This window comes from Lagopus leucura, unplaced genomic scaffold (genome assembly GCF_019238085.1).
Source record: "Lagopus leucura isolate 7727_CA_CO unplaced genomic scaffold, USGS_WTPT01 Super-Scaffold_100159, whole genome shotgun sequence".
NCBI classification, from domain to species: domain Eukaryota; kingdom Metazoa; phylum Chordata; class Aves; order Galliformes; family Phasianidae; genus Lagopus; species Lagopus leucura.
In genome coordinates, this window is record NW_024962335.1 from 3,162,843 (window position 1) to 3,189,357 (window position 26,515).

The 26,515-nt window shown below is 35.5% G+C and overlaps 1 protein-coding gene across 2 annotated transcripts in view; it reads left to right on the plus strand.

Moving 5' to 3' along the window:
• Positions 1-26,515, plus strand: part of TMTC2 (transmembrane O-mannosyltransferase targeting cadherins 2) — a 239,019-nt gene that overhangs the window by 193,880 nt on the left and 18,624 nt on the right. For both annotated transcript variants that reach the window (XM_042889535.1, XM_042889536.1), the window contains exons 9-11: positions 4,874-4,955; positions 16,307-16,421; positions 20,615-20,678. In XM_042889535.1, coding sequence (XP_042745469.1) covers positions 4,874-4,955; positions 16,307-16,421; positions 20,615-20,678 — 261 coding nt within the window. The remainder of the gene's footprint in view (positions 1-4,873; positions 4,956-16,306; positions 16,422-20,614; positions 20,679-26,515) is intronic.

The window sequence follows — 26,515 nt, forward strand, 5'->3', positions numbered from 1 at the left end:
CTTTGGAGGGCTGTAAACTCCACCCCCAACAACTGTCTTTTTTTTTTTTTTTCATAAAATTCAATAATCATTGCAAATCTTGCCTCATAGATGTATGTTTTTCTGGATCAGCTGTTAACCATTAGAAGTCACTACTTCTTTGCCGTGTCCAGTTGTTTTTATTTTATTCTGGTAAAGATGAGATGAAGAGGCAAGATTGGGCTCTTTGCTGCAAGGGAGAATAGAGACTGAGATAAATTTTGGGCCTGCAATGTGAGTAATGCAAGTCCCATGTATTTCAGTGGGATTAGCACTTCATGTGCAAGACATTCCCAAATCAGAGTGGTAAGTGCGGAGTTGTGGAAACATGGCAAAATGGGGGAAAATGAAGAATCTGCTGATTTAGATGCTTACATACTAGATTTTAAATTTATTTCTTAGTAGTAGGAGTAAGAATGAAGATCTTGTGGGTCAGTGACCTCACTGTAAGATGTAACTCTCTAACTAAAAACTTTTGAAGAGTTTATTGCTAATTTACTCAATTGTACATAGCTTAAATTGTGTTTTTACCATCCCGTGGAAAATTTCATAAAGCAAAAAGAAATGATTGAGAAACAGATGTACAGGTCTGCAGTAACTTAAAGCCGAAACAAAGTCACAAGTTCAGGTCAAATATTTTTCCTCTCCTAGCATACTCTGTTATTGAAACGCATGTGTAAAGGGAAAAAGGAAATATCTAAAATAACTGTTTATTATGTATTTAGTGTCTGTATTTTTATCAGTCTTCTGTTAAGAAATGTTTTCCCGTAATTCAACTCCTTTTATTAAAAAGGGAATACTTGCCAAAAAAAAATTTGAGCCAATTTGGGGAATTAAAGTCAACTGCATTTGTGATGCAAATTGCAATCACATTATTGCCAGTTAAAGCCAGTGCAACTCAATTGAAGAGTGAAATCTCTGCTCTACTGATTAAACCCTTGTGCATTTTGGAGAATGATGAATATTTACGAAATATGAAATTGGTTTAAAATTGCAAAGACCACCTAACTAGAAGAGCCACCTTGCTGGTAGCCACTGTATCATCATAGTTTACACAAGAGGGTTATTCAGAGCTGCTCAGCTGTATTAGTCTTTTCCAATTTTATTAGCATCTCAGGATTCTTGGGCCTCCAGCAGCCTGAAGTACACCAGCTGCCTCAACATGAATTTGGCACAGTTCGCCAACAGTGAGGAAAGAATTGGAGAGGGTAAAAAAAAAATAGCAGTTTTGTCCTCAGTTTTTAAATATTTTAAGGATAAATGTAAGATGTTTTACTGATGTGTCAGCTGCTCTTAGCTAGCTCTTTCTTTCTCCTGATAATCGTATGTCCTTTTTTAGGAAAGCCTTTTTTAGCAAATATCTGACCATATTAATAAGGTCAGACCTATTGTCTCGTCTCTAGGGAAGAAGTAGCCAAGGAAACAAAACCCCTTGCAGTCTGCATCTACAGCGACCAAGTGTCTTAAAAATCAACTTCCTGAATTCATATTTAAATACTTAACTGTTTTGCTTCTGAAGCCAGAAGCAACCAGCCGTTCTGATTTAAGTCTGTGTGGTGTGTGGAGAGCAGGATTTTTATGAAAGCCAAGAGAACTGGTGTACTAGAGCCATCTGTCAGTCACATTTACTTTTTCACTTCTTAATATGGAAAGGCGATAATCATTGGCAAATTATCCTTATTTGTGCCTGGGAAAAAGAATCAAGTTTTCTTTATTAATAAAAAAACTGCTGGAATTTTGTACACATTATAGGTCTTAGAGTAAGGTCCAGGTCTGTTAAAGGTAGAATGTCAATGCAGTCTTCTGAGCTGAATTGTGAACTGTCTTAATTATGGATTTTTTCCTCAGCGATGAGATTGCCATTCATTGTTTTATGATCCTGTATCATTATGTCTTAGTGAGCTGAGCAGCCATAAATATGCCAGTGCTTCTGTGCAGAGGATCTCCATTAGGGCTTGGACCACCTAGTTATTTCTCCTGAGGAAACCAGTAGCTGTCAGATAGCACCTTTTCATTAGCTACTGACCTGGACTGGTTGTGAACTGGTGACCAACAGGTGAAAGGTATTTTGTATCCCGTTATTAATCCTTAGAGCCATCAAGTCCTTCTGTTAAAATCTTATGAATAACATATTTATCCTTCAAATAAGTCTGCTAGCATGCAGTTGAAAACTTACATTTTTTGCTTTGTAAAGTTGCCAAAGCATGTGGTTGTGCATATACAACTGCACACCCTCCTACTAGAAACTGGGAGGTTTCCAGTGGCTCTTAATGCCTACATCTGTGTGGGTCAATACACAGCAGTGAACATGCACACAGAATGCCTTCCTGCACTAAGGTACTTTTCAGCTGTTTAAACAATTATTGTGGATTTTTGTTAAAAGCTATTTTTCCCCCTTATGCCATATGTTTTATTTAACTCTGAACCCATATGATGGGAAAAGACAATTGCAGGGTTGCCATGTTAATGTTACTACACAGTGCCTACGTTCTGTTATGGAAATTGGATAGCTGAAGAAAGTTTGAATGTACTAGTGGTTGTAGACTGACACAGATGATTAGATTTCATGTTATTTGACATGGATAAGAAAACTTATTAAATCTATGCCGAGGTATAGCAGCAGACAGATGGCACAAAAGAGGACATTTTTAGATAATATGACACAAGCTTCCTTATATTGAAAGACAATGTTTATATCTTTTTTTTTTTTTTTCCCCACAAATGTGGATAAATGAAAATAAGGGCCAATATGAACAAATTGGTTTCTGCTGATCATTTTTAGTCAGTTTGTTTTATGGCTTGGGTAATATAATGTAAGATTTTCCCCCCTTTTCCTGTTAATGGGACTTTGGACCTATTAACAGCTCAGTCCTTCTTTTGATACTGTACATACTGGCATCTGTCATCATTATGTCCTCCAGGGCTCTTGAACTTGGGTGCAATATGCCATTTGGAAAGTGCCAAAAAGAGGAACAGTCATGTATTTTTGGTGATCTCAGTAAATGAAAGTTAATAATGTTTGACAAACATTTGTAGCCATGTATTTCTCTAGTCTGAAGTGACATATTTTTTGCTGTATCCAATGAACTGTTCTTTTATGTTCTAGAAATAGACACAGAGCGCGACCAGCTAAAACTAATGATGATCATCTGTGTGAGAAAAAAAAACCAAAAAACTAATGAAGCACAGTCTATAAATATTAGTTCTGACATTGTATTTCTGACACATGTGCTTGGTGCCTGTCATTTTGGAGCCTCAAGGCTGGGCTTATGTATGTCATAGTACTTTTTGCCAGGCTAAAATGTGCCAGTCTGGAAGTTGAATGTGCAAAATTCAGTGTTTAATTTTAAATCCCACCACAATCCTCATTATTCTAATTTGAATAATTATTTTACATTCACCCAAATTTACCACGTATTTCCAAGTGCAGATTGTTGTCTTCTTCAAATTTTGTTCTCTACTATGATTGTATGTAAATTAAAAAAAAAATAAAATTAATCTTTAGATATATCTTTTCAGTGCTACTAGATGAGAAAAAATTAGTCTGGATTATGTGTCATGTGCGATTCTGTTTTTCTTTTTTTAAAAAAAGAAAAACAGTGCTGCAATACAAAGTAATATATTCTGTAATTTAATGGCTTCATTTGGCTTTCAGAAGCCTTGTGGTTATGGTTTTGGGAATATAGTTTTACTAAAGTAAGTTTAGTCAGGCTAAATTCTTAGTGCACGTGAGTGTTCTGTTTGTGAAACTTTAATATCAGAAATGGCAATTCTGCTTATATTTCAACCAAGATGCTGTCTTGAAAAATTTCAGACTACCTTGGTTTTGATAGAACCCAGTTTTGATATATTTCTTTATGTGCTGCAGAACTTTATTCTTTCTTTTTATTTTTTTGTCTTTAAGGCCCTAGAATCTGGAGCAGCTGTAATCATGAATTTACCTCACTATTACTCCTACGTTAGCTTGTGGGATAGTGCAGGATGTTTGCAATATCTAATTCCAGACCACAAAACTTGAGAAAGCCTATATCTGTGAAATAACAAGAAGGCCAACCTTGAGAGGTGCATAATGCAGTGCCTTTCTACCACAGTGATTTAGCTTAAATGTTCCTCATTATGGAGGCCTTCTGTTTTTCAGTACAAACCACAGCAACTGATTTCATGGGGATAGGATTGAACAGGTCTCAGGTATCTTATTGAATAGCTGATGATGATTTGTGTCTGAGTATGAGACTAGGCTAATCCAGTGTCACAGGGTTTTGGATTTTTTTTCATGATAAGAATAATGGCCACTTACAAATCTATTCCGTCATCTTGTGTCCAACAGTGCAGGTTTAGTGTCTTGTTGATTTCAGACAAGAAAATCTGTAGTTTAGAATATTCCTGTTCTTCTTACCATCATTTCTAGATTTTATTTGTTTTATGGGGTTGTTTTTTGGTTTTTTTTTGTTTTTTTTTTTGGTTGGTTGGTTGGTTTTAATTATTGTTATGTCTTAGCATTGACCACTGTCTCTAAGAATCCTATTTTTTAATTCTGTTTATACTCTATGATTGACAGTGCTGATTTCTGATGAAATCTTAGTTTCCACATTAAAATCTGTACCATTTTCTATTTCTGTTCCTTAATTTGCGGTGTCTTTACTGCTGGATATCTTTATTGCCGTGTTATTTCCCTCGCCTCCCCTCGCCTCGCCTCGCCTCCCCTCGCCTCCCCTCCCTTCCCCTCCCCTCCTCTCCCCTCTAGTGCCTGGAATTTTGAAGTTGTAACTGTATATGAGGGCTCCATGTTGACACACTGTTCAAATAATCTTTCCCCTCCCTCTTTTTTTTTTTTTTTTTTTTTTTTTTTCCCAAGGGACGCAAGAGTGAGGCAGAGAAGTACTTCGTGAAGGCAATTCAGCTGGATCCTACCAAAGGAAACTGCTATATGCATTATGGTATGTTTTAGACAGATAGGGTTTCCACACATATACCAGACTTGCTGTTAATCTCTGAGTGATTAAGGATTTGAAAAGCGCTACTGGCATAATACTTTCTTTAAAGGGCAAAAAACTAATCTACCATGTATAACTTCATCTCCGTTTCAATTTGTTAATAACCGCAGAGGGAGAGGTGAAGATTTTCATATCTTGCATAGCTTTCCCCCTGTGAGAGAATTTCAGTGTTGCTGAAATTGCTGGGAAAGGAGAAAGGCAACTGCTGCCATATGTCTAAGCTTCATGGTCTGGAATACCATTATTAATAGTTTTGGCCTAACTTTGCTGCTGGCCATGGTTGGGCAACTAAAGGTTTTACATTTGTGCATATGAGTTTTACTAGTCAGTGTGTCTGCATTTTGTTGAAGACTTATGGGTCCTAAATCTACATTCTTCCCAGCATCTTCTTGTCTTGAAATGGGTAAGTATTACAAAAGGTTTTGACAAGTTGACTATGTTATGTCATACTAAGGCATGAATCTGTTTAAAGCACTCAGTTAATTTGACATTATCCTTGTAAGTTTGGATTGTTTTTGCTAGAAGTGAAAAAAATATTTCCAGATGTGATTACTCCCAAGGAACCAAAAATGTTTAACTTTATGGACTAATTTTCACTGTATTTTAAAACTGATAATACATGAATCTATAAAAAATGCAAGTTACATAGTCCCAATTGGAAAATATGGAAAGAAGTAATAAATTCCAATATAGTTAAGGAAAAAGGTAGGGAACCACAGGAACTCTGCATATATCTTTGTATTCTGTTTTAATTTCCTCTTCAGTTTCTAACTAGTGAATGTAATATAGATGAAAATAAATGGCCAAAACAGAAATTTAATCTCACATAATAATCGTATTTTTATTTTGTGTGATTTCCTTCTCTGAATTGGTCACACATTTTCTTTCTGTTTGGTCAGTGTTTCATAATTTTGCATTATTGGTTGTTTCAGTTAGTGATGTTATGTTCTACTCATGCCGGTGCAGGTAAATTTGATAAGCACATAAGTTCCATTATTTCGCTTGGATATTAGTATAGCTGATGGTATCTCAAAGTAATGAGGAAAAGCTGCAGTACATTGTTTCTTGAAATCCTTCTCAAGCCCCCTTCCAGCCTTACTAATTAAGAAATTATCTTCTGTGATCAGAAATTCTATTTGCATACAAATTCAAAGGTATGACTCAACTGTCCATCAGAACAATTGAAGTTAGAAATGCAAATAATTTATTACAGATCTAGATTTTTGTCTCTTCTCTTTCGTTACCTATTAACTTGCCTGTCTTTTCCTGAAGTATTCCTTATGTGTCATTTCCAGTTTACCAATACACTAAAAGCAAGGTTATTCAAATCATCATTCATGTCTGCTGTATTTTATTCTTCATTACCAGACTACAACATTAAAATAGTGTATTGTTTCCTAATTAAGACTATTCCCAAAAGCTTTAGCAAAGTTTTACTTTATTGTGCTGCAAGTAGAGTAAATGGTTTCCACGTACTTCTGCAGTGGTCATTATGGCAAAATAAATGAGATTCTGTTCTGCAAATTTGCAGTGAAAGTCAAAACTTGGTGAGTGTTTGGAATATACAGTAGTAAAATGTGATACTTAAGGGCAGTAGAGACAAGAAGTCTCACTGTACAAGCTACTGGGTCTCTATTGTGGAGTATTTTATATGTCTGTTGAATGCTAGTTAAAACTTTTCTTGTGATTACAGGATCACAAGAGAAGTTTTAACTTTTTAAGCTTCTGATCAATTCAAGGAATTCAGCAGTGTTACTCCATGTTTGTATCAAAGTAACTATGAGGAGGATGGGCTTACATGTCCATGTAGTACAGCTGATCTCAAAATCTTGTCATTTCAGGCACGAAACATTATAAATTTTGAAACAGATTGTCATTGCTTTTCTTTTTCTTCTTCCCTTTTCTTCTTTCCATTTCACTTCTTGTATTGATCAAGAATCTTTAGTGTATATTACCAGGGACATTCCTAATATTAAACAGGAATCCCTGGTGAACTGTAGGTGCATCTCTACATCCTATGTATTCGTTTTAGCACTTGGTCACAGGTATGGTCTGTACTCTACATGTCATATTGTGCATATATATATATATAATTATTATTTTCTCAGCATGAATGTATTGGAATAGCAAGTAAAATAGTTGGCATTGATCCCTAATAAAACATATACCTCACTGAACAGCCAAATGAAAAGAGCAGTCTATTGGGACACAACAGCATGTTGGTGGGGTAGCATGAATATTTTATTATATGAAGATTATCCTCCAAAAGCACATGTATGCACACAATTATAGTGTCTGCTCCACGGATGTGTGCATGTTCTTTTTGACTTCTAAGTTTTTGGACTTTATTGGAGCTATCTGAAATGACTGTTGATACACTGTATCTTTTAAGAGGATTACACTTCTATTATAAAGTTCTTTAATTCAGGCCATAAGCCAAAGCTATTCTTAGAAGATATGATTTTGTGCAGGAGTCAGCTTATTTGTTCCCATGAAAATTGAGGTGAACAGCTTCCTGGATCTCCTTGGGATAATACCACCACAGAGTTTTTCTGTGCTCGAGTTACAAACAGTTTCGTGTAGGTAACTTGCTCACTTTGGATTTCAGTGCACTTAAAGCAGTGTGTCCCAAACTCAGTATAGCTGGAGAAGTCTGAAAGGAAATCTAGTGAAGAGTCTGAAGAGCTCCAAATCCCTCTGCACTGCAGACATTTTGCTGCTTCAAATCATATGAGGAAGTGTCTCTTGCTGCAGTGACCAGAGAGCAAGGCAGCCCCCTCTGAGACTGAAATGCAGGTAGCACTCTTCTGTGCACTCTTTTTTTCTCTTCTGTTCTTCTCACATGTAATTTATCTGAACATCTGAACGTTGTCCACAACCACTGGCTTACAAAGTGTGAGTCTTGATGGGTGATCTGATATAAGCTACTCTGGCATAGTACGCTGCCAGAAACATCTAGCAGATGGAAGAGATAAAATGCATATCAACTGGGAGGAAGAAATGCAGTGGGGGAGAGTGCAGAAGCATCAGTAAAATTTTATTTGTTTATTTTTAATTCTCTAGCAATGAAAAACCTTTGGGTTGGATTTTTTTGTTTGTTTGTTTGTTTTTTATTTTGCACAACCTACATGCTTTTAAACAAAACACTGTATGAAATTATTTCAGATATAAGATTTGAATTTTTCTGTAAAACTTAAGATTTTTAATTGGATATTTTTAATACACATTTTCTGTTTAAAAAAGCTTTAAAGTCATCAGTTTTGATTAGACCAAGTTGAATTTAATAAATGCTTATTTGTTTTTGAACATCAGTTTTCTTCTTAGCTGTGATGTATATAATGTGTAGTTACACTGTTCACAGTGCTGAAGCTTTGTGCCTTTGGTCTTCATTGCCTGAGGAACAGCCTAGGAAAACTTTATTTATCTCCCAAATATGTAAGGAAAATATCTTCTGAAAAGTGTAATAATGAAAAATGAAATGTGTAAGTTATATTGATACAAAAGGGAAATGTCAGCTATGACCTAGCAATGAAATTTTAATGATTTCTTTAAGAGCTTTGTGCCAGTGGAAGAAATGTCACCTAAGATCATAGGAAGTTCAGTTCTTCATCAATGAAATGAAAAAATTGACTTTGCAATTTGTAATTCCAGTGAATGAACTGTCCATTTCAGACTGGCAGATTGGTGAAGTTCAGTATATGCTGACTAATAAATAAAACTGAGTTCCTGGGTCTGCTCTTTTGGGAACACCAGATGCTACATAAAGATTGTGTGTTGAAAAATTAAATTCAGTGATGGGGTCAGGGCCAACCAGATGCAGTATGCCCATCACTAAGTCTCTTTGCCAGCCTTCCTAGTATGCATGCAATGAACCTTTCTGTAAATGAAATGTGGAGGGTGTTTGTTTTTTTGTGTTTTTTTTTTGCTTTTTTAAACTGTGTGGGAATATTAAATATATCACAATTTTGCTGGGAAGCTATAAAAATAAGTTTATGATACTCAAACAATGTATTTTTGTGGACCGTGTACTTTCTAAAGAAAAAAATCTCTCCATTTTGAGCATACAGGGCCATCAAACTAAGATGCTTGAATTGTGTCTTGTACCTGCTCCTACAATATCAGTGAATGTTATTCAAAGAAGACAGGATTTGCAGGTCTAAAACAGGCAGAGAGCTGTAACTTACTCAAATCTTCCAACCTTTCTGCTCCCAGAACTCTCTCCAATAACTTCAAGAAAATGTTCAGCTTCTATTAGCATAGACAGTATTTCTTCCAAAAGGAAACCAAACAAGAGGGATGTAGTAGAAATTGAACTATCTGGAAGAATTTGAAGTCTTGCTTGCATTTTTCTTGGCAGCTGTGAATAACTTTAATGAGCATGTGTATAAGCTTTCAAGTTCTTTTTGCTGCTCTTAGGCTGTTGCTATCACACAGCATTCAAAGAAGATTATTACAAACCATTCTAATCACTATTTATTACAAACTCCCTTTAGAACCCATCACTGAAGTGGAATGTAGTGGCATATTTCCAAGCAGGTTAGGTCACTGACCCTAAATGCTGTGGAATTTACATGTTTCTGGCTCTTCCCTTGAGGTATCCTTAAATGTAATCATTTTGACATCCTGAATACATGGTTGACTCTGCTTCCTCAGCACAATACACTAGGCTGCTCAAGAGATATTGAATAGAAATTTTAGATCGGAAACATTGCTAGAAATATGGCTTTATGCTTCTTTCATGCTGCCAAAATTTGGAGTTTCTGCAGAAACTGAAAAGCTTGTGGTGCAAACATCCCCGGAAACATTTTTATTAATGATTATATGTTTTGACCTGTGATTGCAATCTCATTATGAAGATTTTTGAAGAGACAACGTGGAGCTGCTACAGAAGTGCAACTGGATAGATCTTTCCCCTCCAAATATCTCTTTTCCAAATATCATCAGGTGTCTGGGGAATGATATAGTGTCCAGAATCTAGATTAGAATGTGAAAAAACATCAGATCCTCTGTAGTGTAATCAATTTTATGTTTCGTTGAGAGCTTCTAGTGATCCAGATATGGCTACAAGCTCAAACACCGAGTCTCAAAAGCTCACGATTTATTTTTTTCTCTGTTACCTCTGGTTGTGCTCTGGATGACATCCAATGGTATATTTAGCACAACTGCAACAGATAAGTTTTTCAGACAAAGGAAAAGGCATAGAAAAAGGACTGTTTCAAGACAGTGCAGATACCGATGTTGCACTGGCTTAGACAGTCTTTTATACATCTTATTTGCATGTAATAGTTTTCTCAGAAGGAAACAATTGAGAGGATAGGCTCCCCAACACCCCTTTCAGCAAGAAAGGCAGAGAGCAGCTTTATATAAGGGTGGAATAGGATATAAGAAGCAATAAAACAAACTGGAAAACTGCCTTCATCTTTGTGACTCTGATGTAAGTTCCCTTTGTTTATTCTGTCACATCCTACAAATTCAGTGAGAAATTGTCTTAACAGGAAAGCAGGATCTTTAGCGAACATTTCCTTGCGCTGGAAACTGCTCATTCACAGCCAATGAATCTGTTTTGAAACTCTTGAAGGAAACAGTTACATTAGGTCATGTCTGTTGACCTGGCATCTTGCGACGTTGATTCATCAGCTGCAAAGTTTTGGATATCAACTCAGAGAGGAGATCTTTTCTCTTATTCCTTCCACAGCTATTGAAACTTTTCAATTTAGAGAAATACCTGCATCTGCTCCTTTGCTTCAGATTGCCACAGAGTTAATGACAACTTCAGACATGGTCCTGCCACTGTGCCAGTGAGAATGTAGTTCAGTTCTCAAGACATGATCTTGTAGCCTTTATGTATGCTTCAGATGACAAAATGCATTAGCTCACCCAGAACATGATACCTGTTTTGGTTTATGTTGGAACTCAAAGTGCTGTGAAAACACCAACAAATATTGGGCTTCATATCCTCAGCATTGAATGTGCTGAAGGTATTGCTAGTGACATTCATTATAAATAGATTTGATATGTGAGTTTATGGTGTTGATATATCTATCTCTCAGGTTAAAATAGCTAAGTTACTACCACGGAGAAAAATCTTTTGCATAGGATAATATACAAAAGGCTTGATGACAAAGGTATATCCATTTTTAAAAAAAGCAAATGTTAACAATTTCCTATTATGGTGGGACTTGGAAGATCTTTTCCTTCTTATTTGGAAAACAGTTTACTTAGTTTTTCTTGCATTAGTAAAGATATCGGGACAAGAATATAAATTATTGAAGTTTGAATAAGAACAGAACCAATAGAATTCAGAGATCATTCAGAGTGATTTGTTTTAAAAGCAGTGTTAGCAAGATGCACTCCTTTAGAAATTCTCCTTGTTTTGGTACAAAGTACCTTTGACTGCTTGCCAATGAATAAAAAAATAGAAAATTTGAACCAAAGAAAGATCGATGCAACATTCAGTTTTATCTAGTGAAATAAAAGCTCGTAATGCCTGTAGGGCAGAAGTTGATAGGAGAGAGATTCTAGAGAAAGGCACTAATGTCCTTGTGCTCTTAACGTGAAAGATATTTATGCATAAGCATATCCCAACCAATTAATATCTTTTATATTACAACAAAGTAACAGAGCTAGACATTTAGATGTATGGCTTCTAAACGGTTCTTGGCACATGTCTTAACAAAATGCTTTACAAATGTTCATGATCATTTTAGAGAGGTTGTTACACAGAGTAGAGCTGTCCGCTTTCATCTCTTTGGATGAATATTTGCTAAAAATTTTGGCAGAAGGTGAAAGTTAGGTTGGTGGTTGTTGTTGTTGTTGTTTTCCAACTACTAGGAAGTGGAAACAATCTGTAAAAAGAAAACTGAAATTGAATTGAAATATCTTTTTATGGTATTTTTCAGACACATGTATATTGCCTCATTTTTTTTTCCAGTCAAATGTGGGCTCAAACCACTGTTGATCATTTGAAAGAAAAAGTTTGAACAATGCTGAAGGTGTAGGATCCTTCAGTATTTATGCTGTTTCTGAGGCTTGGATATTTTAGGGCTTAGAAAAAAATAACGTCTGAGAAGGTAACAAGGCATTGAATCATCTTCTCCCAGAGGTCTTTGAGAAATCTTGGCTATGCATTTACACTCATCTCTGTGCTATCTAGTAAGAAAGATGAAAAGTTATATTTAAAATAGTAATGTTGCTCCAGACAGAGAACAGTATTGTTGAAGATCACACCTGGACTATGGATTTCACTTATTCTAGTTAATGAGAACTATTAATTTCTTGAAGGAAGAAAATCTTGGAACAAGAGCTTCTAGAAAACTGTTTTCTAAAAAAACCTGGTTCTAATTCCAAAAAACAGTCAGGCTGCCATAATTTATGTTATTGGCAAGAGTCAGATTCATGACACCTGCAGTAAGAACGCTCTGTACGTGATACTGGGCAGTATCTCACAAATCATGCAGTTTGCCAGCTACCTCTCAAAGGAGAAAATCCTACACATAAATTTAGACCCACACAAGTTGTTCCTCAGTCTTGAGACTTGTGGATGAGACTTACTGATTCACTTTCAGGATCTAGCCAATACTTTGCCCTGGTAGTGCTCTTCTCTTAAGAAAACACATCTTAATAGCTTTGACAGGAAAGGTTCAGAGGTCTGTTTTGAAGAAAGCACAACACTAACCTGCCAATCTAGTTTATTCTTGAATGATCTTTGTATATCATTTTATAAGAAACTAATGTTTTCAAAATGGGTTACCACTACTTATATGCTGTAAATCAAATTTAAATGTGTGAGTGAATTTGGTTTGCATTTCAGGAGAACCTGTCAAATTTCAATTGTCAGCTGTAAGTTTCCACCTGATACCATGTCTGGCTGGGATGAAGTTAACCTTTTTTCCTAAGTTATAACTGGATGATGCTGGGTTTTGAATCTGTGACTAAAGCAGCATTGATAAACACACTGGTGTTTTGGCTCCTCCTACTCTGACTGGGAGAAGTAATGACCAGTTCGGATGAAAGACCAAACTGGCCAAAGGGATATTCTCTGACATACAGTATGATGCTCTGCGATAAGAACTGGGATAGTTGAAGAAAAAGATTTTTTGGCTTCTAAAGTATCCTTTGTTCAATGAGTGGCTGGACATTAGTCTGCAAGTGAGAAGTGGTGAGCAGTTTCCTTTACTTTGCAATTCCCTCCCTCCCCTCTTTTTTCACATATTAAACTGTCTGTGTTGAACCCTAAGCTTTCTTCCTTTTTTCTTCCTATATTTTTTTCACCTTGTACTGCTGAGAGGTGGGATTGAGTGGGGGAGTGCTTGGCAGTAAGGGGTAGCAGCCCACCACACATCTGTTATGCACTCAGGTATTGATTTTTCATTAGATTGAAAAGGTGACAGAAGAAATTGTTTAATCAGCAACCTCTGATTAAGCCACCTCTACTCAGGAAATGATAGGGATGGGTTCTTTCAGGGGGTCTTCTCCTTTTCTTTGCTGTCAGGATTCTGTAAGAGTTTGGATGTAAGAGGTGCTATAGTTGGTTCTACTGGGTGCCATGTGTCATCTGCTCTTTACCACTTACCATGAGTTATTGGCAATGTTATTAATCCTGTGATATGGAAAGAGACTTGTTTATGGGAATGTGTGGTCCCAGAGCGTTTTGCTTGTACTTAGCTGGGGTCATGGATAAATTGCAATTTGTTCTAGTTCGCTTTGGTAAACCTGTAGTAGAGGTAATCTTTTAATGTGCTGTGTAACGTAATCCTATTATAGAGGCATGCTTAAGAGGTCTAATAGCAAACAGGGCAAATTTTACTTTTAACAATTGAAAACATTCATTTATAGCTGTTGCTGACATTTCTCGTATGTCCATGTAGATTAACGGAATGTATGCATCCAGAGTCCTAGAAAAGGCTATTAAGATAAATAAGGTTTTAACTAGCAATGCACTTGCTAAATGTAAATAATGACCTTCTCTAAATCAGCCTTCTTTTAGAAATCCCAAAGTATGTAGGAATTTCATAATATTTTCAGTGATATGTTGATCTTATAGACCTCTTAAAGAGCTAAAAATTAACCAAGTGTGTTTCGCTTAGGACTGCCAACAAACCATTTGTATTAGTTTGAAATGGTTTAAAAAAATGTAATTTAGAAATTATATGGATGAAGTGAAATAATTTTACCGTCTTTATTAAGACGAGTAATCAAGTAATTCTTGATTCAAGAAAATCATTGATTAGATCACATTAAATTGAGCATATCATCTACATTCTACTACGTGTAGGGTAGTTATAAATATATATGAGATAACATCTTGGTTGAGGTCCAGTGTTGAAATGTTTCATACAGACAATGAGAAGCGTGGTTCTAAAGATGGACTTGAGTAATTTTTTGTCGAGAACAATGGAGTTTTTTTCTACCCATGTGGAATTAATTGCCCTGATGATCACTTGACATTATTTTTGGGTTTAAGCTGCAAAATATTTTTCCTAAGTATGAAGATTTTTTTTCAGAATGATCTTCTAAGGCTGACTATATCTTGAAGTCTGAAAGATTCTTTTTCTCACCTCCTTGCTGGATGTATAAATAGCCCATCCAGTTACTATAATCTTGTTCTCCTAATTCCATGCTTTCCATAAAAAAAAAAAAACAACAAACTTAATGTTAACAGTTTAAGGTTAGTTTGCTTTGGCATAGACCCAAGATTAGTATTACTCATCCAATTCATTTGTTGAAAGAATCAGAATGTCAGTTGTTCAAGCTTGTTTCAAAGATTTCTCTGTAAGGAATTTAGAAAGTCAACCCAGATTAAGAACTGCCTATTGTAATTAGAAGACTTACTTGCGTGGGAATTTTCAAATTCATATTAGTGTTTGTCTAATTACATATAAAGTAAACCCTAAAATGGTACAGAAAAAAAGAAGAGGAAATAGGAGAAAACTTTTGGCATTTGTTTGTCTTCTTGTTGCGAGGCAGGAAAACTGACATTTTCTCCTTTTTAAGAGGCTCTAATTAATGGTTTAAGTGATGGTTTCTAATTCTGAAGTTCGATTACTTTTTTATGATTCAAACTGTTTTTGTATGTTGTTTTGTGTGTGTGTGTTTCTCCCCGTCCTCCTCTTCATCTTTGTCGCTGCTGTTGATCCATGTAAGAAAACCTCTTTGGAAATTATTTGTTTCTGGAAACAACACAAAGCATCATTATGCGTAAAAGGATGGCACTTATTTGAGTGTGGATGTAACTAAAGCAAGCCAGGCTTATGCTACAAATGCAGTAAGGCATTTATTTTATTGTTTTCCGAAGACTTTTTGTACATCTGAATAACTAAGACAGGTAGCTGCCTGCATAAAGAATCTCTTGCCAAGTTGAAATGCATCCATAGAGAAAAAGCAAAAATCTATGAAAGCTGTCTTTCATCACTTTTGGTGTTGTGGTAATTCCTTCTGCATGTGTGTTCATTGTATCAAGCATCATTGGATTCACTGTGGCCTCTACAGACCTTGCTAGCTCTAGTTATGTGGATTTTCTGCATATGCTTAAAACGAGTATCAAAAGAACAGGGAATGTGTGAGGAAAGGAGACAAGCAAGAAACAAAATCTGTCACTGTGAGAAGAAACCATTTGTTCATGGGCTGCTGCCCCTGAAGAGACTTGTGGCAAGTGATGGCCTCATAGACTTTTGGTTGACTGATCTTACTTTACAAAAGTAAGATAAAATAAGGATGGGATGCTGGAATGTGTCATCTCCATACTTTAAGATACATTTTCCAAATATGTTATTTAGATAAAGTCTAGACAGCTGAAACCCTGTGAAATGTCCTTGATCCAAAATGACACATTTTATAAAGTAAATGTGAAAAAATCATTAAAAGGAACAGAATTAAGGTGGCTGGAGTATCTTCCAAAGCATTTTCTCCTTATTCAATGAAAACTCATTTTTATGGAGTTTTATTAGATGATATGTGGTTTTCTTCCAAAAGTACTGTACTTCAGTTAAAATTTGGCTCATATTACATTATTCGTTCTTTTCGGTTTTTACGTGGTCTAATGAATAAGATTGTGCCATCGTAAAATTCATTAATGTGATTTTAGATACTTTCTGAGTTTTTTTACAGAACAGATAAGTATTATGTAGGAAACGAGACAGATCCTGCATGTTGTAACGCACAGCAAATCAGCAAATGACCAAACACTGAGTGTGGAACATCCAATTTTTGAAAAATGTGTATTTCACAACTGTATTATCTGAAGCATCATATATCAGTTGGTTTTTATGACATCAACCTCATGTTCTCCATTGCAGGTCAATTCCTGCTAGAGGAATCCCGTCTGATCGAAGCAGCTGAGATGGCAAAGAAGGCAGCTGAACTTGATAATACAGAATTTGATGTTGTTTTCAACGCTGCCCATATGCTCAGGTTAGTGTGTTTAAATCTAACTTGATTTTCTCTTCTGTTTTGGAGGAAGAACTTTTTACAGTCTTTGCTTGTATAGAGTTTGTTGTTTTTTTTAAAGCCCAGCAACTGTTGTCAATAATTCAATATTGCTGATAAAAAGAACTTGAATGAAACTGTTGCAGAATTTAGTACTATCTCTTTCTAGTTTCCTGAGTGCTTATAATTTAGTACTTTTAAAATTTCTGTTATTCACAAGCAGATCATTATTTTTCTTACACAGAAGAACAATTGGTTTATTTTGTGAAGAACATTCTCCAGACTTTTCTTTCATCTGGTCTTTAAAGTTTTTAGAATACAAAGCAACTGCAAAGAATAGATTGAATCTGATCTGGATTTAACTAGAGAGTACTGGAAGTGACACATTTTTTGCTACTATCAACAGGGAACACTATGATGGTTTGAAATCTAAATATCCTCAAGGTAATGCTTGAGGATACTTGAAGCTACACAAGAGGAATTAATATTATCAATATATTTGATTCAATATATAGTCTTAGATTTAATTATATATTTATATATAATTATATATATTATATATATTATATTTATATGATTATATAGTCTTATATTTAATTATGTTCTCTTTCTGAAATTAATAAGATGTTAGACTTTTTCCTTTCCTTTAGAAGGAATTTTTTTTCCTTTTAAAGATGGCAGATTCAGTAACATTGAGCTTCTGCCTGCACATTATCATTAATCTCATATTACTGTAATAGGTATTCTCCATACTTGTTTTTAGGATAACTATTATCTATTGTGTGCTTGACAGGTGTGAGAATACTTAATTTCATTTAGATTGTATCTGTGCTTAGAAAATATATGAGAAAGGAAATAAAAAACGTACTTAATCAGCACAAAACTGTTATTTAGGTTATTTCTCTTATGAAGATGTGTTGCTTGGCTGTAATTTTACTATTCAAGACAGTAAACAAAAGAAAATGAAAATTATATTAAAACAGAGGTAGAATCAGCTTCAGCCGAGTGGCCTGTGTTTCAAAGAGAGGTTTCTATACCTCTTCTATTACCTCTATACCTTGAATATTTCTATAGGATTTTGAAATAAGGGCTATTTGATCTTGTTAGGTCTGTATACTTGTAGGTTTCAACCAGTATTTTGCTGAGGGATTCTGAACAGCATTCTCTATTTTAAATATTTAAGCAGAATTAAAAACCTGAAAATGGCAACAACAAAATAGTCTCTAAACCAAAACTCTAAAAAAACCCCACCACCACCAAGAAAAAAAGCCCTGATAGTTTAGCTTAGCTAGAATCCTTTTGTGCCCACTTGGGATGTCTAGTTGGTCTAATTTTTTCATTTAAATATACAGCTTTCTTTGTGGAAGACTGTAATGTCCTCTTAATATGCTCTTGGAGTCTCAGCTGGTGTGGATGATATAGCAAGGTTCAGCATGGCAAAGTCAAATTGAATGCTGCCAAGTATTTCCTTAAAACCACAGGCATTATGATTTGATTCATTTTTGCTGCCCATCTTGTTTTATTGCTATGCTTAGCAATTTATTCAATATATTACTTACATAATAGAAATTAGGCAAAGAGATTGTCTATTGGGTCAAAGCAACTACTCTGGGACAAAGCAACTGCAATTCCATTATGAGTCTGGAGGACTCATAATGGTTTTCAGAATACTTTGAATGAAGGAGAGCTGAGGTGATTCCAAGTAGAAAGCAGTACCAAAATACAAATTAGTAAGAAGAGAAACAAATACTCAGAGTGGCATGGAGTAAGAAAACTAGAAACTATGGTACCGATGAATGCTAAGGAGAATCATAAAAGAAAAGCTGAAATTAGTAAATATAACAGTTTCGTGTAGGCAAGTAACTGCTATTGAGGTACCTCAGCTATAAAATCTGTTTGGTTAGATTCTGAGTGGACTGCATGTCTTTGAGGTAGAAAATATAGAAGTTCAGAAGGCATGGAAGTGAACTACCCTAAGAGAGAAGTGATATGCTTTAGAAATGTATTCAATATAAATGTATTTAGAAATGAATTATGGATTAAGAACAGCTACTTCAGATGAAGGATGATAACAGAATTCCTTAAATTTCAATTTACTTTGTACTCCACTAATTACCGAATTTTGAATATTCTGAACAAGGGATAGACTGATCTTTACTTTTTTCTTTTTTTTCCCCCAAAATTTGCATAGTAGTTGTCTGTAAAATTTGTTTTCTTGGCAAATTTGTTCTTCAAACAGCTTAATTCCAGGGCTATATAGCTGTTGTGGAGGTGATCCTTAATATAGTAACTGGTCCCGTGTTTTACTTTCGAAGTATTTGTTATGTTTATAGCCTCTATTTGAAGCTTTTCAGCAAAACTAGATACATTGTAATGGAATGTATTGAAGCATGTATTGGAAATGTCTTATGTTGGCTGGAGCTTCAGTGATCGTGTATTGACAGTGCTAAGTTTCAGTTGAAGGTCAGCTTCTGTAAGATCCTTTCCTGTGAACTAAGGATGATTGCCTTTAGAATGAGGAATGGGACTGTAGTGAAAGCACCATACTAAGTAGAAACAGGAAGAAGTGCTGTGTCATAAATTTCAATTTACGTGCCTTGTAGCAAGTACTGAAATTTGCAAATATGAGAATTTTTTTTTTCCCAGTAGTTTCAGGAGCTTCCTGTGCCTAGCAGGAGTGATTCAGAAGCATGTTGAATGAATATTTTCAGATATTCAACTGTTTCTAACCGTGATAACCACTATGTTGATGCATGTGTAAAGTAATTTAGAACAGTTCACAGGTATCAACTGGGTTCTACTCAGCGCATAGTCAGAAAGTGGTTTCAGCTTGCATGTGAATTATTAAGAAACTTCAAAGAGTTTATCCATCCTCCCTTTTTCCTCCCAGGACCAATTGCTGTCTGTCAAGATGTGTTGATTGAAATTGCCTGTTATGTGTAGTGTGACTATGTTTAAAATTTGGGTGGATGGGAATGTAAAATCAAAACACAATGTAATCACTGAAACATGTAAAACCTCATATGTAACAAACATGGTAAAATCTCCAGGTATGAGTGCTCTATGACTGATACTCTTTGGAGTGTTCTTGGAAGGTGAAGAAAAAGGGGGAAAAAAAGAAGAAAAACCTACCCCTGTCTGTGTTGTATTTGTTTTCTGGTTTTTCACTTGTATCGTAGAAATGCATCTATAATCATGTAACACCCACAAATACCCTGAAGAACTCCTGTCCTAGGACAGGTAACTTGTCATGCAAAAATTACATATATGTATGTGAGTGTGTGTGTGTATGTTTTTCCCACCCACGATACCATGATGGCTTCATTATTGTGATAGAACAATAGCAGAAGATACCTATCTTGCCTGACTGGTCATTTCTAAATATTTGTCATCTTTCTTAAGATGTGGAAGACATTGGGCCAGTGGCCACGATGATTATTTGGAGGGAAATTAAGAAGCTGGAGACAAAAGAAGAAGAAATGAGTTTGAAGGAAAAGATTAAAAGGGCCCACTGTGACCAAAAAAAAAAAAAAAAGAGGGAATGAAGATGTAATAATTTAAGTTATAGGAGAATGTAGTTGTTGTCTGTGTGAAAGGAAGAAGAACAAAGGTGGGCTAATAGTACTTCAGGAACCATGAAGCTCAGTCCCATGGGTTATGTGTTCTAAGTTAAAAAACCCCTCTTGGTGTGAGTAGTTGCCAAAATGAGAACTCTAATGTAAATTATTTCCCTGAATCAAGGAAACTGATTTTTAAGAAATCATTGTATTCTCTGTTTTCTTTCTTTTAATTGGATAACAGTGCACACAGAAATAAACTGTACTACTGTATAACATATTGCTTAATAATTTGCTGTTAAAGTATGGCTAATTACAAAAACGTGCTAAATATTCATCTGATGAAGACTGGTACATGTGTGTTTCTGCCTCAGATGAGTATTTGGCTTTCTGCAGTACTCTTCAGTGTGCACTAATACCTTTTCAGAGCGAAGAAGAAAATAAGGCACAAAAATGTTTGTAATGGATATTCTGAAATGCAATCTAAAAGATTTCCATATTTCATGCATTTGTTATGGTAATATCCTTAAGTAGTGGGAAATGGTTGCAGTATTTTTTTTAAGTGTGCTTTTGTATATGGAAAAAAAGGTGTCATTATGTTGTTTTTTTCTGTCTTGATAGACAAGCCAGTCTTAATGAAGAAGCTGAGAAGTACTATGAACTGGCAGCAGGATTAAGACCTAATGTAAGTACCTTCTTAATGATATCCATTACTTAAACTGATGAATGTTCTGTAGTGCAAAACTGTTTGTGCTGAGGAGAGACTTCTTGCTGATGTTTGATCTCTTGGCCTGTATCATACATACTTTTTTAGTGGTTAATTATAGGGTAGTCAGATAAAGCCATTCATTTGTTAGAACAATCACCACACTCCCATTTTATTCTAACATCAGGTCATACTTGGCCAACATGTTTTAAAATATAGATTTAGATTTCTTTGTCTATTTTTAAATGTGTTAAGTTTGGAAAGCTCTCCTAATTTCATCTAATAAAAGGACAATGAAAGGCTATTTTGTGATTATTAAAGGCATTTTAAATAATAATTTAAGACTTTTCCTCTTTCTGAACTTCTGGCAAAATATTGTTGTTCAACAAACAATTTTTTTACTTTAGAGATAGTTCCTCTAAGATTGAAGTACAAAAGCAAATAAGTGTTTATTCATTGAAGTGGAAATGTGTAAGAATGTGTAAATGCTCTTTTTTAGAAAACAAAAATAAAAGCTCATTACCTTTTTTATTGTATTAGGAACTAAGGGAATAAAATATTTTCATTTTAACACTTCATTGTTATATTCCTTTTCAATTACCTTCATGCTTTGGAAAAAAAACACCAATCGTGGATATAAGGGACAGAATTTATTTTTAAAACCTCATGCCTTGCATATGTAATAAATGAAATATAGAACACATTCTTGTCATAGAAGTCTATAGTACTTAATTTGAAATTGTGTTAGCAATTTCAGTTAAAAAAAAAAAAAAAAAAAGTCTTAAAACTATAGAATTTTCAGGTCTAAAGATAACCTTCCACCAAGTCCTAAGTTGAACCCTAAGTTGGTGATCCATTTCTCTGTTACAACTTCCTTGTTATTCACTGTACCAAGACACCTAAATTATCAGTTATTTAGAATTAGATCAGCACCTAGGTACTGATAGATAACTAGTGCAGCCTGAAACAATACTCAGATTTACAATTTCTTGTATCTGAGTATCTATTTCTTTGCAAATATTGCATATTCTTTAATATCTAATATCACTCATATCTCTACTATGAAATATTAGCCTTAGTAGCAGTGAGAGTAGCTACAAACTCTTCAGTGTTTTACTGCTAGTAAGGGAATTCAGATTCTCATCTGAACCTTCATGAAACAAATTTAGTGTCAGCATTCTAACTCTGGGGCTGTGTCCTGTTAGTTGTCACAGTGAGGTCCTAGCACATCCCAGATGCTTCAACTTCAAAACACCCACAGTAGCTCTGGGGACTAAACTGCACACATACAGGAAATGAAGCTGCGGTATGGCGAAGTACAGAGACTACCATGTGATACTGACCTCATTCTGGTCCATGTTTTATTGTAAATAATTTCCTGAGTTATGACTTTCAGAACTAACGAGTTGGCCATTTCATTGTTGGTTTTTTTTTTTTTTGTTTTGGTTTTGGTTTTGGTTTTTAATTTTTTCCCAGACAGCAGAATCTCCATTGTTGCATTTGTCTCCTCAGCAAGCTTTCCACTATTTCAGTGTCTCAAGACTGGGGTACAGTGGCAACTAATATGCCTGTGTCTGGATCGTTTTCTCATTCAGTCAATCCATTTTTGTAGAACTTGTGACTAAGGAGGCTAAAAAAAACCTAAATAAAAAACCACACAGCAGTCTGTAGTTACAGGAGAAATGAAAATTCTCTGGAACATGCAAACCATTGTTTTTAAGAAAGCAAATATGGATTATATTTTTGTTGTGTTGGTGGTGATTCATTCACCATTGAATTAATTCTGATAAGTTTTAAAGATATTGAAAAGCTGTATTACAGTGAGTTATGTATTTGAAAAAAGGTTATGCATAGTAAAGGAACTACTGAAAACAGCACAGATGAGTTATTACTATATATATATTCATTTGAACATCTTTGCTTTTGGTTACTCCATTCTGCAGAGTGTAAAAGAATTATAGCACTTCAGTATAGCAGCAGCAGCAGCAGCTGAGATTAAGCTTGGCTAAAAAAGAAAAAAAAGGTAATCTGACTGTAGTTATTCTGGATTTAGATCCAATTGTTCTCAAAAATTTTCACGATTGGCTGTATTTACATTAGATAAGTATTTATCTTCTTTGAAAGCATCCAGTCAAATTTTAGAAGAGCAATACTTTCCATGGAATACAATACTTCTGTGGAGATGGGAATTTTTTTTTTATTTTTTTATTTTTTTTTTGAACTTCAGTGAAAAGGCAAGCATTTTCAAGATTGTTTATTTATTTCCAAGCAGACTTTACAGAGCTGGCTTTCCCCTGGAGAGCCAAAGAGGAGAGGTATCTAGGAAGCAGTTCAGAGAAGTCTACTCTTATTTGCTATGAATAATTTCTTACAGGACTCATTTTTCTTCCTTCAACTCTATAGGTAACCTACAGAGATTATTTTCCCTAGTCCCTGGACCTTTTAAAATATTTTCTGAAAAATGTATACCCACAGTGCTGTCAAAACAAAATCATTTTAGGGCCTTCTTAATAAAAAGCACATACGTGTTCATTCTAACAGTGTTGCTTGGATGGATGTTAATCACATTAGTCTAATTTTAACAAATACAATTGCATGAAGAAATGAAAGTGCAGGTTTCTTGGATAGACAGACATTTCTGCAATAAGTATTTTGAGTGGGAATATTGTTGAGGAAAGTCTGTATTCACAGATGGTTTCTAGGTGCCCTATGTCTTGTAATGTTCATATATCAGAAAATTGTTTTAATGAGTTGTTAGGCACACTGAAATGTGAGCCTTAAGCTCACTTTGTTGTGGAAAAATCAGTCATCCAGAAACTGTTTTTAAACTATCATTCTTTACAAAAAAAGTGAGTTATTGATGTAAGCTTCGGGTTTTATTGAACTTGTAAGACATCCTTTGTGTAATGGAAATGCATTTCTAATTTTTTAAGTCCGAACTTGAAGCAAGCAATCTTTAAAAATCTGCTCTAGAACCCCCACATATGGCCAGTGGCTCTTTAGAAAAAAGAGCACTTTGAAGTGTGACCTCAAAAGCATTAAATGAAAGAGAGCTCACTAAAGCTTTAAGACTTTGAGCCACCACCTTGAGCTGATTGGCTTAGAAGCATTCCTCAAGGAGTTGCCATGACCTGCAAGTCACTACCATCCCAACCACATATTAGTGCTGCTTGCAATCTGGAGCTCATGACAGCTTTAAGCCCCATATCATCGACACATTGTCAGAAACAGCTGTTTCCACTCTACCACTTCAAAAGGGTTTGATTAAATGTCTTACTGTAACAACATATATAAAGACACACACACAGAATGAAGGGGAAAGGAGAAATGTACTTGTAAGCAAAATAAATATAATTTCCACTAGATGGTTTAATCATAGTGTGGAGGATTAAACTATTTCTTGATTTGAAGGGTTTATGTAATCAGTTAACACAATATCATATTAAAAAGCAGTTTCTACAAGTGCTTCTTTTGGTTTTGCCCTAGCATTAGAATACAGATTTTGTGTCAAAGTCTCCAGGCTTACACTAAGCTGTCCAACAGCTAAAAGAAGAACACTAGTGATTTTCAGATAATTGAGTATATTTTTATAGCTTTCTTCTAGATAAAATGCTTTTGGTTCCTTTGTATGTATGTATGCTTTGTATTCGTGGCAAGGTCTCAAAAAATGAATATATTTCCTACAGTATATACATTTTTAAAAAATAAAGTAGATGTCGGATTTTATGTTGAAACATATGTGACCAAATTCTGCTTTATCGTGATTTTTTTTTTTTAGATGTTTCAGTGTCAAATTTCCCCATGTATCTTCCTCCTAAATGTTTAATTATTCGCTCTTTTAGCTCGGGTAAATGTGAAAGAGATGGCCTTAACACATTTTGCCATCATTGTTAAAGGCATATCCTATTTTCACAGGAGAATTTTCATGAAGCTTGTAAGAGCTCCTGCTATGTTAATTCTGCTGCTGATGGAAGATAGATTGTTTACAAGTGATTCTTGAGCAGTCTGCAGCTGATCCTCAACTGAGGAAAAACTAGCACAGTTCCACACTTCGCAAGATCCAATCTTCTGCTCATACTACTTCACAGATACTGTGAATCCCCTACCAGTGATGTATCCTGTTGTTCCTCGGTCATCTACAGAAACTGTGCATATTTCATTTCTATACCATGTATCATTACCTTTCAAGCATAGAAATGCAGAATGACTTAGGTTGGAAGAGACTTTAAATATAACCTAGTTCCAACCCCTCAACATGAACAGGGATGCCTCCCACAAGATCAGGTTACTTGAAGCTCCATCTAACCTGGACTTGAAAAATTCCAGAGATGGGGCATCCGCAGCTTTTCTGGACAATCTATTCCAGTGTCTTGCAGCGTCTGAGGCACAGATCAGATGTGAACAACCCAAACCGTTTATTGCAGGTTCAAACATCCCTTGTTTACATTCACAATTTTTCTCTTGTAACTTTCCCACCTGCCTTTACATGTCAACAGAACATTCCACAAACACTCCTTAACCTGGCGTGCAGCGCTTATCCAATCTGAGTCATGAGTCATTCCAAGCCACGAACTCTTCCTCCAGTCAGGGTCATTATCATGCAGCCATCATGCAGCTTACTTGATCTTTGTTCTCTTCAGGAGGGGTCCTTTCTTCTCAGCATTCCTTTCTCATGCTGTTTATCTTGCTCTGCAGCTTCTGCTCTGAATATCCTTTCTTGAATCCCAACAGTGTCTCACCATTGTTGTAGTAAAGAATGTCTTCTTAAAGTCTCATCTAAATCTACCTTCTTTTATTTTAAAACCATTATCTCCTGTCCTAACAAAACATCCCTGATGAAGAATCCTTTCCCATCTTTCCTGTAGTTCCCCTTTAGGTACTTGAAGGATGTTATAAGGTCTCTCTGGCATCTTCTCCTCTACAGACTAAACAATTTTATCACCCTCATCCTTTCTTTACAGGAGAGGTGCTCCAGGCCTCTGATCTTTCTTGTGATCTTCCTCTGGACCTGCTCTAACAGGTCTCCATTTTTCTTATGTTGAAGAACGCAGAGCTGAATGCAGTACTGGTAACTCCCAAGGTTCATGAAATTTCCAGTTAAGAATCCTCATTCTAAAATGTTCTTTTGTAAGTTTACTTGCTTATTCAAAGTTATGGCAACATGACAGTCAAATGTTTGTATGTTTATTCCATAGAATAACCACACAGTCCTATTTTTAGGTAGTGTCAGGCACTGACTTGTGTCTGCTTTTACAGAAAATACAAAAGTGAGCCATATGGAGCAGGTGTAGTTTCTGCTGGTTGTCCGCCTGCCCTCTGAGCTGCTTCCAGCATCTCCCTAGTGGCGCTAGTTGTCGCTGAGCCTCGCACTGTAGAAACCTTCCTCTCAAGCATAAAAAACATTCTGCCTCAGTGGCATAAGTGGCTGTGGATTCCTTCCAGTCCAGCAGCAGTCTTGACCTGCTGAATCTGTCTCTGTTTTCTGTTGAAGGCATGAGGAATAAGAAAACTTCCCTCTTCCTGCTCTTTGGCTTTCTGAAGACTATATCTATTGTTATAGGTCATACAAAACTGTCAGGGACAAAAAAAGTATACCATGGCTTCCTAATGAGAAGATGGGTATGACAGATGTGAATTGTACTTCCAGATGGCATGCTGCTAGTATTTTGATTTAAGACAGATATAGAGTAAGTAGCTTAGGCACGAATTAGTTCCACAGGGAGAAGAGACAGTGAAACACCCTGAGAAAAAAGGATTCCACTTTCTGATTGTTGCCAATTGGTTGGAATGTCTCCTTTGACAAACAGTAAAAGACT